The sequence below is a fragment of the Acartia tonsa genome, chromosome 3, assembly GCF_053477335.1.
Source record: "Acartia tonsa isolate MP-2025a chromosome 3, ASM5347733v1, whole genome shotgun sequence".
In the NCBI taxonomy this organism is placed as follows: domain Eukaryota; kingdom Metazoa; phylum Arthropoda; class Copepoda; order Calanoida; family Acartiidae; genus Acartia; species Acartia tonsa.
This window is the reverse complement of record NC_137262.1, coordinates 45486383-45501301: the sequence shown is the minus strand read 5'-3', so window position 1 is coordinate 45501301 and position 14919 is coordinate 45486383. Positions and strand designations below refer to the sequence as shown.

The 14919-nt window shown below is 29.1% G+C and overlaps 1 protein-coding gene across 2 annotated transcripts in view; it reads left to right on the top strand.

Annotated features, from left to right (window-relative positions):
* Positions 1 to 14919, top strand: part of LOC145314337 (uncharacterized) — a 95283-nt gene that overhangs the window by 41232 nt on the left and 39132 nt on the right. For both annotated transcript variants that reach the window (XM_080154210.1, XM_080154209.1), the window contains exons 6-7: positions 1988 to 2114; positions 10448 to 10710. In XM_080154210.1, coding sequence (XP_080010336.1) covers positions 1988 to 2114; positions 10448 to 10710 — 390 coding nt within the window. The remainder of the gene's footprint in view (positions 1 to 1987; positions 2115 to 10447; positions 10711 to 14919) is intronic.

Sequence of the window (14919 nt, the reverse complement as noted above, 5' to 3'; positions counted from 1 at the left end):
AAAAGCAATAAAAATAAAATATGATTATGAGTTGAATCATGAATCATTACAATTCTGAGGCAAATGTCAAAAGATCTTTTAACTTTCTTTTAAATAAGGAACCTTATATCCATGGAAAGCGCAGCGATAAAAAGCTACTTGCATCTTTTATAAGAAGTAGACAATCATTCACAATTAGGTCTTCCAGGCAAAAGTCGTGTTATCTAAAGTTCATTTGGCTGAAGGGTATTTGACTATATAATGAAGCACATAATCAAGCAATCATTTTCAGAGATACACGAAAATACGATATCGTTTTGTCTCCCATCCTCTACATGCTATCCAAGGCTGTAGAGACATACAGACATAACCATTTTATACAGTGGCTGCGCTCTAAAATATGTGTCGTGTGAGATAATTCATTTATTATTATTCTTTTTCTTTCTGTCATAATTTTTGTAGATGTAGCTTAGCTAATCTACAGCTGTTATTTGGTGGTTGGTTGGTTAGTTTGTCAGTTAGGCTATAGCTTTAATAGTTTGAAGGAAAATGCAGCTAATTGTATTGAAAACAATTGAAGAATATTAAAGGAGTTAAGAAATTTAAAAAGAGACATTTAATTCATTTATTTGTTGTCATTTATTTTATTTTCTATCGCATAAACATAGCTTCCATTGGACATTATCATTCTATTTATCATGTTTTATTAATGATGTACCTTCTTATATTATATAATTAATTTGAACATTATTATAACTAGTAAGAAAAATAATAATTTTTCTTATATTTTGTCCTTGACTGCTTATATTCTTAATCATATTGCGAAATTTCTATCTCTCTTTTTCTTTCTTTTTTGTCTCCTTTTTTCTATGTCTCTGGTTTGAAAAACATAGTCTTTCACACTATGGTTTACAGGGGGAGAAATATTTATTCGGAAAATAAATAGTAGAACAAATTAGACGTCCTATTTTATTGTGAATGTATTTCACATCAGTATTGTTCAATTACAGATTTATTGATAATATCTGTCAAAAAATTGTGTACTTTTTATGTGTTATCAAAATATTAAAAGCAGTGTTGTGCACAGGTTTTTGCCAGGGGGGGGGTGTATTACTTGAGGGGGTTGAAAAAAGGTGATGTCATGACTTCAAAAATTCCTATTTTAGGAGGATAATTCCACCTAACCTATGTATACTTATGATTAAAAGCTTGTTATTAATGCGCCACTTATTGACAAAATTATACTTGTTTTTAGCTTATTTGTCCCTGTCAATGGCAGTTTCTATTAATAACGCAGAATTGCACAAAAAACTTGGCTCGTATTGACGCCATTGTTTCAATTTTCTCAATGGTATTTCTAATTATACTAAATTTATCATAGTTTTAGACAGTTGTAAAGTGAGTTAAGTATATACAAGTGAGTTAAGTAGGGATAGTTCAATCTGAAGACGAACTTTTTTGCTTAAACTTTTAATCCAGTCAAAATTTTAATGCTTAATGAATCTATTTTCATTTGTTAGTTTGCCTAATTCTTGGAAATTTTTTAGTCAAATTAGAAGTTTTGCATTTTATTACCACAGCACAAACTGCCCTTTACTTTTTTTCTCACAACATTTTATGTATCATTTTACTACTTTTTCTACTTCAAAACTGATAAAATAAGTAACAGGATGTTTGTTTGTCTATGTGTCTGTTTGTCTGTACCGAAGGATCATAGGTCTTGAAAAGGTTTATGACTATTTTGGGGAAGAGTACCACCACCCTCCCCAGAGAAATCGATAAAAATAAAAAAACGCCTCCATGCGGACATTTTTAAAATTAGCTAACAATATAACTAACAACATCTAGCGGCGAAAAAAATATTTTTGGTAATATCTTAAAATAGATTGAAAAGAAAAAATTTAACCTAGGGGCGTAGCCGCTAGTGTTTAATAATTAAAAATAACATTTTTAGAACAGTTTTAGAAAAAATAGGTTTTTAATAAAAAGTGTGTTTTAACAAAACAGGGATCACAATTGAATCCATCTGACCGCATCGCCTCAATGTACGACAGTTTGGCGGCAGAATTGCGGGAGAAATTGGGCGCCAGAGAACCTTTGCTCCTTCCACCAAGAGATTATGACACCATGCACAGGTAAGAATTTTTTTTTGAAAGGGGATGGGGGGGGTCGTAAATAGGTGAACATTTGATTTTTAAGTCTGGTTAGGTTAGGTCATATTGGACAAGGATGAGGCATTTTTCTATTTTTTTACTAAGGATGGGAGGTTTTCTTTGCTTGCTATGCAGTTTGAGTAAAATTAAATTACCAGGTTTTTCGTTCTCGTGATGTAAAGAAGCAAAAAAAACATACTTTTAATAAGCCTTTATTCATTAACCAAAATTTGGAATATATAAAACATAAATACTAAATTTTAAAATAATTGTTCAAAAAACCAAGATATTAAAATCGGTAGGTTTGATAAGTTTGGAAAGTTTGGACATTTTAAGCATAAAAAAAAGACTTTTTCTTGTTAAGTTGCTTCCCTTATATAGAAATATTTGTTCTTGTTTCTTGACAACTTTTGATTTAAGCAAATTTCTTGGTATATATGTAAAGACTGTCACATTAATAATATCATAGTCAAAGATAAGGTGAACTGTTCTGGTAAAAAAATTTTGCCAGTATGACCTCGAAACGAGTAATATCCGCTAGATTAGAACCGGTTCTCAATCATACTGAAAAATCATGCATTATAGACAATTTTCCATGGATATAAAATAAAAATTAATACCAATTTTTAATATTAAAATTTTTTATTTAAATTTCCGCGAAAAGTTGTCTATAATACGATGCGATAAATAACTATTAAACCTAACTTTTCGATATTACTTTACTTATTACAGGGTAAAATTAATTTCCCCTTAAAATTCAATATTTTCAACTTGCCAAAAGTTAGCTAAATTTTTTTCTTCTTCCGATGTCATATCTATCCCTTACCACTGGCGGTAATAGACTGTCAAATTTAACAAAGAATTTAAAAGTCATTGATAAAAGAACATATGATTAGATTTCATAAGAATTTTGCATGTGAGCTTAGCACATATAAAATTACTAAATAGTCACTTTTTAAAACTGTTTAACGTTTGATTTGAAAATTATTGGTCTAATTCCTTGATTTTCAGTTCTTTTGAACATTTATTTGATTTTTTTCTCTCAAATTGTCATTCTAAGCGCTAACCATTCCTATTAATCTAACAAAATTAAACAATATAAACCTAGCTGTCAAAAAAGTTTTTTTTTAGATTTGAGAGAAATTACATCAGGTTTTGTTTTTGATTAGGCTGATACCTTGTATTGGTATGGCAGAAATAGATTCCACCTTTATGTTTACACCGATTTCATCAATCCCACGGCATAATAACAAAAAGACATTAAGAACAGCTTTTTATGTAAAAAAGACGTGCAGATTAAATGAATCATAAAGTAGCTTTTCAACTCCCAAAAAGGTTGATATCTTTTTAGCAATTTCTTATGACAGAAATCTTTTGCAAATTTATTGCCTTGCAACAATTTGACAAAAAAAAGAAACAGAAAAATGCACAATTAGAGTTTGTGCAAAATCACTTATTTTTTCCACCTTTTTAAATGTAACAGATTGTAAAAAAGATGAAGAAAAATTTAATGATAGAAAAGTACCATAGTGTTCTTTTAAGTGGTGCAATTTACTCTATTTTTAAAGCAAGCCCCAAAAAATAGATTTTGGTCTGATTTTTATAGTAGATTTCTCTAACTATAGGTCATGTTTGAGCAATTAATAATATTAGCTGCCATTGACCGCTTCTTGACTGCTAGGTAGCCTCTTTTATGTTTAGTTTTTATATCATTTCTAAGCTTATTTCCTATGTATTATCGTTAAATGTATTGCTTTTTGTAAGCTAGAATATATGAATACATTTGTTAGAACTGATAAGGACTTTATTTGACTTTTGGGGGCAAGCCATAATTTAATAATCATTTTTTTATAAACATTTCCTTCTTTATAAATTTAAACCAAAAAAATATAAGATAGCAATTTTCTGTAAACTTGTGAGAACATTGGAAAGGATATGGCAAAATGAAATCATAGCAGGACAACCAAAATTAGATTCAACAAAAAAATTAATGATTAAGCCAGTATTTTTAAGTATCTCCATGGATTAATACAGATAAAAAGTGAGGTAGCTTTTTCGAATTTGCAAACAAAATTCAGCTTTGTAGATCCTACATGTTTTTTTAATATTAAACATATGCATTTTGTTGATTAAAAATTTAAAAACTGACATTTTCTGATATCTTTAGTAATCTATTTAAACTAAAAACGCTCTTTTAAATAGTATAATGGAGAGATGTTAATTGACAAAATAAAAAAAATATATGATATAACTTAATATCATGGCAACCTTCAGAAGTCGTTAATAGTGTCTTCAAAAAGTTGACAGATGTTACTACCTAAAGCCGAGCTATCCCGATTGGCGTTGTATTCCCTCTGATATGACCCCAATCGGGATAGTTCGGCCAAATGTCCACTGTTTTGGAGACACTTTAACCAGCTTCCAACCTTCATTTAGGTTAACCTTTCTTTTTATTGTTCTTGATACCATAACCTTCTTTTAACCGTCGACAGGGAAGTTATTCACAAAAAAAATGTACAGATCTACAGAAAAGATAATAATTCAGAAACCTGATATTTTTTTGTGTTTTTATGGGGGGGGGAGTGGGAAATAATCAATAACTTCAATGCCTAAAACTTAGAATCTTTATTTTATTCTTTAGAATAATAAAAGATTTTTCTGAGTAAAATTGTCTTTATTCTTTGAAAAATCCTTGAAATTAAAAAGTCTGTTTTTGATCATATTTTTGGGACAACTTGCGAAGGCTATAAGGAACCACAACAAAACATTTTAAAAACAGAATTTGATAATATCAGGAATAAAGGAATTTTTTTCTGTAAAAACCTCCAAAAATAGTTATAGTTTTATACCCTCTCTTCATAATGATATCATCTTTGCCAATATATTTTTTTTAATGTTCTAATACACAAGTTTCAAGTAAGACTAAGGGCTACTAAGCATTTTTTTATGGGGACAAAAATCGTAATCGTAGATTTTATTTCTGGGATTACGATAAAACTGTTTTTAACCTCTCAACTGATGTTTTGTTTTGTTGTGTATGATTACCCATCCCTTTATCCTAAACCATAAAATGAACTGAACATCAAAGTCATTGTATTCAATTCTCCTATGAATAAATGATTGTAAAAAGACTGTGAGACAGTAAAAAGGGTTGGCAGACTGTTGTGTTCCAGGGATCTAAAGGGATAAGACAATGGCTGGTAAATTGATGTACATCCCCATTGATTATACACTAAATTCTCCTATTTATAGTTTACAATTAGTAGTTGAAACGTTTGGACACTCTTCTTAATGAAACAACTAATCAAAATTAAATGAAATTCCTCATTATAAAATTATAAAACTTTGGGGACTAGTGTAATAAACAGCCCAATGTCCCCTCCCTCCCTGGTTGTGTTGTGTGTGTGTATTATTATTATTAAGAAAAATATTGGCTATCAGGAACATGACAGGGTTTTCTGAATTCCAAATCAGTAGATTGTGTATGTGTTGCTTTTATTTACAATTTCATAAACAGCCTAACTAATAAGTATAGAATTCCAAAGGATGCTTGCATTTTTCAAGGAGAGTTTTTTTTATATTGTTATAAAATAATTTGCTGTATTTGTTGTAATTTGTTGATTTTTTAAGACAAGTTTTCGTCTATAGCTATGTCCTTTCCGTCACACGCCTGTCTAAAATTAATAAAAAATCTTATTGTAAACAATACATAATTATTTAATTAACTACATTTACCCCTCTAAAGAATTTAAATAGACAAATGCATAAATACTTTATGTTGTAATTTGATTTTTGTAATAATTATATAATACATGTCACATTGAAGAACAATAGTATATAATGTAAATTTTGTTTTGTGTTATGCCTTCTTAAAATATAAGGATTTATTGGTTTTGTTTCTAATGCATATTTAATTAACATCAATGGCAAATTAAGAATTTATTGTTTAAAATCAGAAGTAAGGAATTAAATTTCTCTAGAGCACTCTAGGGGAACTTTTTGATTTTTCAATTTTAGTCTATATAGGTGTATTTAAAGGGTAGAGGTAACTTCCCCTAAAAATCATGAACCATCCTAGACCTATAAGAAACTTTACAGTAAAGGAGAACCATATCGGTTCAGCAGATAGCGAGATCTTTTGCTATACACAGATAGTTTTACATTCTGTTACTTTTATATAAGGATACCATAACCCATATAATTGCAAATGATGTGCACCAAATCATAAATTCAACTCTGGGCATTATAAAATCAAAAATGATCATGTCTAAGCCACCAACAACGGTACCCTCACTACCATAAAAAGGCATTGGGCCAAAATTCAAAATTAACAGGAAGGACTTTTTAGGTCTGAGAATGCTTATTTTATAATGGCGCAGCTTCTCTACAAGTATTTGTTTTTTTACTAACTTGCAAACTTTTATAATTATAATTAAGATTGTTTCTGAAAAAACATTTATTATGTAAATTTTTCGTTTTGTTTAAGTTTTAAATATTAATCCGAAAAAAGGAATTTCTTTATCGCAGGGTTTCCTAGGACGTCTAAGCTTTTCATTTTATTTAGTAGGCCAAATGATTTTTTCAAAGTTTTTTTGGGGGATGATTTATCACATGGTTTATGATTTAGCATTGCTACATAGCTATGGACAAAGACTTTCTTGTTTGTTATGTATATAACTGCATAAGTAAACATGCTGAAAAAATATATGAATATTCAATTCACCTGAAGCTATGCTGGATTAGTGTTTGGAAAAAGTAAATCATGCGTTATAAGATAAATATAAATGTTTTCATATTCTGTTCTTCAATCATTGTCTGAAGTGAAATAGCTACTTTATAATTAGGGGCATGTCCTTAATCCTTACATATAAAAGTGGAGTGTGTGTCTATCTGTATTAAAATATCTCATTGACCATTACCCCCATACATTCCTCTTGAAACTGATGCTTCTTACGACGTATTTAACTACTTTGAAGAGGGTAGATTCATCTAAGGTTTTGTCACTAGAGGCCTCAAGGCGCATGGACGGTATCAGTACATATTAAGCTATATTATACGTTTTAAAGTTCTACTTTTACATGAATATGTTAATATTCATTATAAAATAATGGATTCATTGCATTTGTCTAACAATTTTTGAATCTATCTAACCATTTATGTCCTCTATTTTAAGGAAATAAAGTATAAAATGTTTAAAATAGAATAATTTGCATACTAGTCGATTTTTATGGAAAAATTAGCATTTACTGTTACCACTATAGTTGTTTATTCAATATGAACAAGGTAGTTGAAAAATATACAATCATAATACCCAAACAGGGACAAATATCCTCAAAAAGCTGCGCAGCAATAACAAAAAAAAACAAAGTATAATAAAGTATCATTCAAAATAATGTTTCGAGGATTTATAAATGTTGTTAGGTATTGCCAATAAATCACTGGAAATGGGGTATTCCTGTCCAGTTTTTTGTTTAGGAATGAATATATCTTACCCGAGGGAATAAATGATGGACCAATAGGTCATCATTTATTCACGAGGGTAAGAAATATTCATTCCTAAACAAAAAACTGGACAGGAATATCATTCTCATTTAAACAAAAAAAACTCATTTTTTTATGCTAAAATGTGGTTTAATTTTGGTTTTTAATTTTCATTTATTTCCCGGCTATGATCAATTATATCCCTGATATCAAGTTTCTTTTAATAATTAATAAAAATTATAAAATCTTCCAAAAAAAAATTAAAAATCTTCTAAAAATGACTACCTCCGGGAAATAAATGACTACCTCCGGGAAATAAATGGGGTATTCCTGTCCAGTTTTTTGTTTGTGAATAAATGATGACCTATCGGTCCATCATTTATTCCCTCGGGTAAGAAATATTCATTCCTAAACAAAAAACTGGACAGGAATATCATTCTCATTTAAACAAAAACTCATTTTTATGCTAGTAAAATGTGGTTTAATTTTCGTTTTTAAATTTCATTTATTTCCATTGCATTGTATAATTTTTCTTTCTTTTAGTAATTAATAAAAATTATAAAATCTTCCAAAAAAAATTAAAAATCTTCTAAAATCATACCAGGGATATAAATGAGAAACCAGGGAAATAAATGAATATTTACATCCACTATTTAAGGGGTTGTTTATATGGGAATGAATATTTACATCCACTATTTAAGGGGTTGTTTATATGGGAATGAATATTTACATCCACTATTTAAGGGGTTGTTTATATGGGAATGAATATTTACATCCAAAATTTAAGGGGTTGTTTATATGGGAATGACAATTTAGCTCAGGGATCTGAACTGATAAGATAATGGATTTTAAATTAATGTACATTCATCCCAAAGATGATAACCAAATGTAAATGTAAATTCTTACTTGAAAAGTTTGGATACTGTTTGTTTGGAACCAACCTATGAAAGTCATTAAAAGTACCCAAAGTTTTAAGCAAGTGATCATGATAACGTGGTTATTAGGGTTGGGCCGGATATCCGGTCTGGCCGGTTATTGGCCGGATACCCGGTCATTTTCAATATCTGACGTGATACCGGATATTAAAACTATCCGGTTACATGATATCCAACTGAGTTTTGACGCCGGATATCCGGTTATCCGGCCGGGTATCCGGTAAATTGCCGGATATCGAACGTTGGCCAGATATCCGGCCGGAATTGGATATTCGGCATTAGAAATCAGCCGGATATCCAGTATCCTGTATCCGGCCCAACCCTAGTGGTTTCATATCTTTGATACTAGTGTTATGTAATACCTAAGTTATGGAGTAGCTACGCATCTAAAAATGATACCACCCAACATCCCAGACTAAAAGACTTAACAACATAATTGGAAAAATGTTTCCTATGTACATATTCATGTTTAAAAATGTTTCCACCACCATAGATAAAAGGGATTTGGTATTTAACAAAAAACTTTATTAATTTTTTACTGATTGATATTAAAGTTTTATAAAGTATTTATTCTATAAAACAGTTTTATTTAATGACTGGCAGAATAATTTCTTGTTAGAAGACCTATCCCTTATCTTCCTGATTTTTTCTAATTTGTAAGCAACATATACAAATTAAAAACGCTACCGCTTTTGTCTTCGTTAATATTCATTTTTATAATTCTTCCCTGAACGCTGTAAACTTATTAGATTTTGAAAAAAATGATATTATTTCTCGTATTAATTTGAATCCGGTGGATAGGAACTGGTTCTCATCCATACGAAAAAACTATATCTAGCATCGTATTATATCCAGCTTTCTACGAATATAAAAATGTACAATCATAAGATTAAAACCAGTTTTTTTTAGCCAATGCCTTCGGCACCGTGGCTAAAAAAAACTAGTTTTAATCTTATATTTGTACATTCTATATCCGCGGAAAGCCGTTTTTAATACGATGCGAGAAATAACTTTTTAATATCAAGAACATTTATGTTTGTAGTTATTACAACATTTAAAATATATATATTTAGTGATTTTTAAAGATGTTGGAAATAAGTGTGTCTTTTGGTTTTAGCCATTTTTTACGACAGAGTTTGAAATGCATCTATAAATATGCAGCCATGTGACTTCATAAAAATGAGGGATGAGAGGAGAAGTAGTAAAGAAACCCTCTAGATGGAAAATCCCTTTTTTTGAGACACTTTGTATAGCTTCTAAACAAGGATAAACGGAGGGAGGTACGGACATATCATAATTATAGTTATAGAGTAGCTTAACTAATCATTTGTTTGTACCTAAATATTAATTCATCCTGAAAATGATCTAATTTGCTGTAATTATCAGGGAGGGAGGGGATAATAGACTAAAACTATACTTGTACCCAAAGTTATATAGGTTGAAATTCGTTGAAATAAAAACTTTGGGTTCTTTTTTCACGTCTTGGTTGGTTGGTTCAAGCTGGTGATGTCCAAACTTTTCAACCAATAATTGTAATCAAAACGAGTGTAACTTGTCATTGAGCTATATATATAATTATCGTCCATTGCCGTATCCCTTAAGATCCCTGATAATTATAATAAACATTTGATATATATAGATAGAAAACAAATAAAATTATATAGTTAAATTAAACATCAATTAGATTTCCCCCCTCGATATTTTCCCCTTCCGTTATCATTTTTATTGATTATTTAAACAATTTTCTCAATTGATATCATAATATTTTTACGCTTTTTGATTACCTAAATAGTATTCTTATAACATTTACATCCATTGGTATAACATTAATGTTTAATTGATTTTCCTTGCAAAATATAAATTTATTTAAACTAAAACTTTACCTATGTATTTTTTTAGGTCAAAAGGAAATATTGCTGGAATCGAGGAGCGGCGTAGTCACAACCCCCGCATCGTAGGCAGCATTGTGGGCGAGCCGGCCGGCAACGGCAGTGCCGGTTTGTCCGCCGACCGTCCGGTCTGGTCGCCGGCCGGCGACTCTAGCGGCAACAGCAGCGGAATTGGGTCGAAATCGCCGAGTCCCGTTGAGGACGGCAGTGGTAGCTATCTAGCATCCCAGATACATAATCATAATTATATCCATCAAGATTCAAACAGTTCAGGTAAGCTATTTTTGTTCATTTGGTGACAATACCTGCTTGTTTAAATTCTTTTGATAACAATGGATACAGAAAAGATAGGAAGAAAGATCATTCGGGTATAGTCCCTTTCGTGGCAATGCACCTTAAGGGGCGATTCTTCGTATTTTTTACAGTAGCTTTTCTCCTATTTCTAGGGGGGATCTAATCATGCGGTGCCAATTGCCTAACCATATGCAATTACCTAACCCAATATAACCTAACCTAACCTAAAATAACCTATAAAAGGGCATTTTTTGACACTTTATTAAAGATTAGTTATCAAAAAGTAACTAAATCTAGCATTTTTAATCAAGAATATGTAAATTTCTTATAAAATTTATGTACATAGATATTATGATATTACAGATGTATGAATTCATATTATTTTGTATGAATTTATACATATTTATGAATGTATATGTGTATAGAGCCATTCAAAGCACTTCAATTCCTATATAACAGCTGATGGTTTTTAATAGCTACTTGACAGAATTAATTACAGAAAATCCCTCTGTTTTAAAAGTTCTAATATACGATATAACTTTTTATATCTAAAAAATATTTTAGATTAATTTGATAATCGAATCTTACCTATATTTTGGAAGCTATTAGATATCTGTTGTTATTTTTGATTGCTAGAATAGCAAAAAATATAAAAAGAAATTTAAAAAGTCATATAATATTTTTGTATACAAGAAAAAACTGTGTTATATTTTAAGCAGAATGCAAATAGCCATGTTTTTTTTAACCTATATGACATGTCCTTAACCAAATTACCAAAATAAAAAAGTTACTATATTTTAGAAATATTTTTCGTTGTTTTGTTTTTCAACTCCACAAAGCAAACCGCAGATATAAGACAAGAAATTCTCGAACAATATAAAAATCCGACTCATAAGACCTTCAAATACAAAAGTATATATGATATTATGTACTTAAAATACTGTGGATAGGAAAATAAGTAAAAAGCAAAAAAATCCTCGAATAATCCTTGAAAGATTTACCAAATTTATAATCATTTAAATTTAATGAAATCCTAATTTTATAGTAACAAATTTTAGGTAAAACAATTTTGAAGAAATTAAGCTCTATAAACAATGTAGTTGTCTTATGTGAAAATAATACAGAAATGTAATATGTTTCATATGAATTAAAGGCGGATTAAAATAAAAATTATATAGATTTATGTATATTTTTTACATTTGACTTCTAAATATTACTCTACCTACAATTTTTTAGCACCAATATGGAGACAAAATACATTTTTGGAAAAAGTGAAAAATCTAAATAATTAGAAATAAATTCCTAAATCCAGCAAAGAACTAATTTTGTTTTAATTAGCAAGAAACTATTAATTTTTTGCATTCAAAAGAAAATTGTAATATTAAATTACTGGTTTCTTTAATTACAAGACCGTTTCATTGAAACTTAACTAATTTAAAGATGGTTAATTACTTTAAGAAATAGAGATAAAAAATAGTAGAAAATGACAGATAAGGATTTATATTAATTTAATGTATTACCTCTATTTTAAAGATATTTCACATAATTAAAATTAATTCGGAGCGTTCAGAGGGTTTTGTCAGGTGGGTTAAAAAAGGCAGGCCTTCCCAATTTCAATTTATAAGTTATTTTTCTAAAGGATTACTTTTAAAAATTGTTTCACAATATGCTTGTCATTGTTCGAAATTTTATTTAGCTTTCAAACTCAGATTTCCTTTGCTTTTATCATCCAGTGTTCTATCCCTTTATGTTCGATTTGTGTTGACATTATTGGACATTTAAGTTTAAAGACTAAAAACAAAAGGCAAATAAAGAGGTGGTAGTTATGTTAAAGCTGTTTATAAAGACTTTTTACTTTAAAGTTGAAAAAAGAATTTGGTTTAGGTGCAAAGCTATTCAATATGTTTGGACTGTCTCCCTGCCTTGTCCGTTGTATTTGTGGGCTTAAAATCAGATTAGATACGTTATCTGAAGACAAACTTTTCCTACTTTCTGCAAGTCAAAACTAAATTGTATCTTACAAAATATTGAAATTTAATTGTATTTTCGACTGGGGGAAAATTTTTGGGCACTTTAGTATTAGTTGTATGCCATAAATAAAACTACCCTTTCCAATATTGAATTTGAATTAACGCCTTTTATTTGCCTTTTTTGGCACCTTAATAATCAAACTTTTCTGTAATTTATCCTTTAATTTGTATTTAAGATGTGACATTTCAACTTGACAAAGGAGGCAAATTATAAACAATTGAATTTAGTAGCTATAAGCATTGTCGACTTAGTGTACAGTGGATTAATAGGAGAAGTTTAAGATAAACAATTACATAAATATCTAATTTATTTTCTTCTCTGTAATAAGATGTATTTTCTTTTTTGTTTGATTAAAGTAAAGAAACTACTAAACAGGTAGTCTGATTAAGTTGGGCTTTTCGGGAAAGTTCAATGCTTGTTTTAAGCTATTTTCTTGGCGGTTTGGGAAAGGAGGGTGACATAATCTTTTAAAGTTCTGCATTTAAACCTTATTTTTGCAGATTTTGAAAAAAAATCGCCATATTTGTTTTAATAGAAGGGAATAAACCTTCTAAACGCGAAATTTAATAAAAAATCTTCCAATTTTTTGTATATTTTCCCATAGTGTCAAGTACTTTAGATAAATTGACTTATTAAAAAGTGATTGATGTCTTGTCTCTTGACCATCTCACTATGGTATAATCACTGTGATATTATATCACAGTTTCAATCTTGCTTATAACAAGATTATACTGTGATCCTATTGTAAAATAAGACCTCAGGAATGGCTTGTTGTAACTTATGTCTGTGGTGACCATGGACTTCTTAACTTGGTGGTCTCGAAGGGATATGACAATGGAAAATAAATTAATCATTTCCCATTCTAATATTTTAAATTCTGCTTAAACATGGAAGAAGATTTGATTTGAGATAAATTTAATTATTCTTAGTTAAGTAAATATGAAAGTATATACTTTTAGATTTAGTTATAAACTTTGAATATTTCCTATAAATAAAGAATATTTTTTTTTTAAATAAGTTTTTTATATTGACATTTACTTAAATTGAGACCTATAATTTTAAATGTTATAGGGAAGTGATTCTTATAAATTTATTGTTTACAGTTTTTGAACTATATTATTATTATTTACTGTTAAAAACAACAAACAATGAAAAGGCAAAAAGTTTAAAATTTGACCAAATCACCTATTATAGTGTTTTGAAATTAATTAAATTGACACGGCAAGACAAATACTGTCGGATCCAAATAATTGATAAGCTTTTAAAGTTTAAGTTTTTAAAAAAGGGAAAGGCGTTGACATTTTAGGCTCTAGAATAGTAAATAGTATTATGAAAAACAAATTATAAAAGCACAGATAACGAGAAAGTCCGTTCTTAAGCTATGCATACAATTGTACCTGTTCATAATTCGTTGTTTTAGATTACATTTCCTAGTTTTGACTTTCTTATTATCATTTTATTTATAAAATAATTTTCAGGTTTTTAGTTTTTCATTGCTAGACCATCTTTTAAAAAGGAATTATCGTTGATTTATGAAAATTTGAATTTAACCCTTATTGATTGATATCTTTTGGCACAATTTTGGATGATTTTAAACAAAGGCATCAAAATGATAAATTATTACTCTTCATAATATATGAAATTTTGTTCTTGTAAGCTTGAAAATAATTAGAACAAAAAATGGATGGAAGATTAATTAAAACTATTTTTTTTCAATTTTTTTATTAAATTTCTTTTATAAAATAAAACAAATTTGCGAGGGGAAAACCATAAATTTCTTTTAGAGCTCTATGTTAAAGAATTTGGGATCCATGTAACATTGTATTTTGTATCAGACCAAGTTTCAGATAAATTAGACATACCATTAGTAGAATGGAATGAATATATGAATATGAATATGACACCAGAAAAAAAAAATTTTTTTTGCAATAGTTAATGATTGATCATTACTAAAACTAAAGATATTGTTTTCTTCATGGTATTGAATAATAGCAGTACAAATACTGTAATTTGTATCATTAAGGAAAATTACCATACTTAAAATGTAATTCTACTTTGATGGGTAGAGGGCAAAATAGTTTTATTAGATCAAATTCCTCTTCTTACCTTTTACATACTTTCTTATCAAATTGATGAGTTGAAGAACTCTTAGTTTAC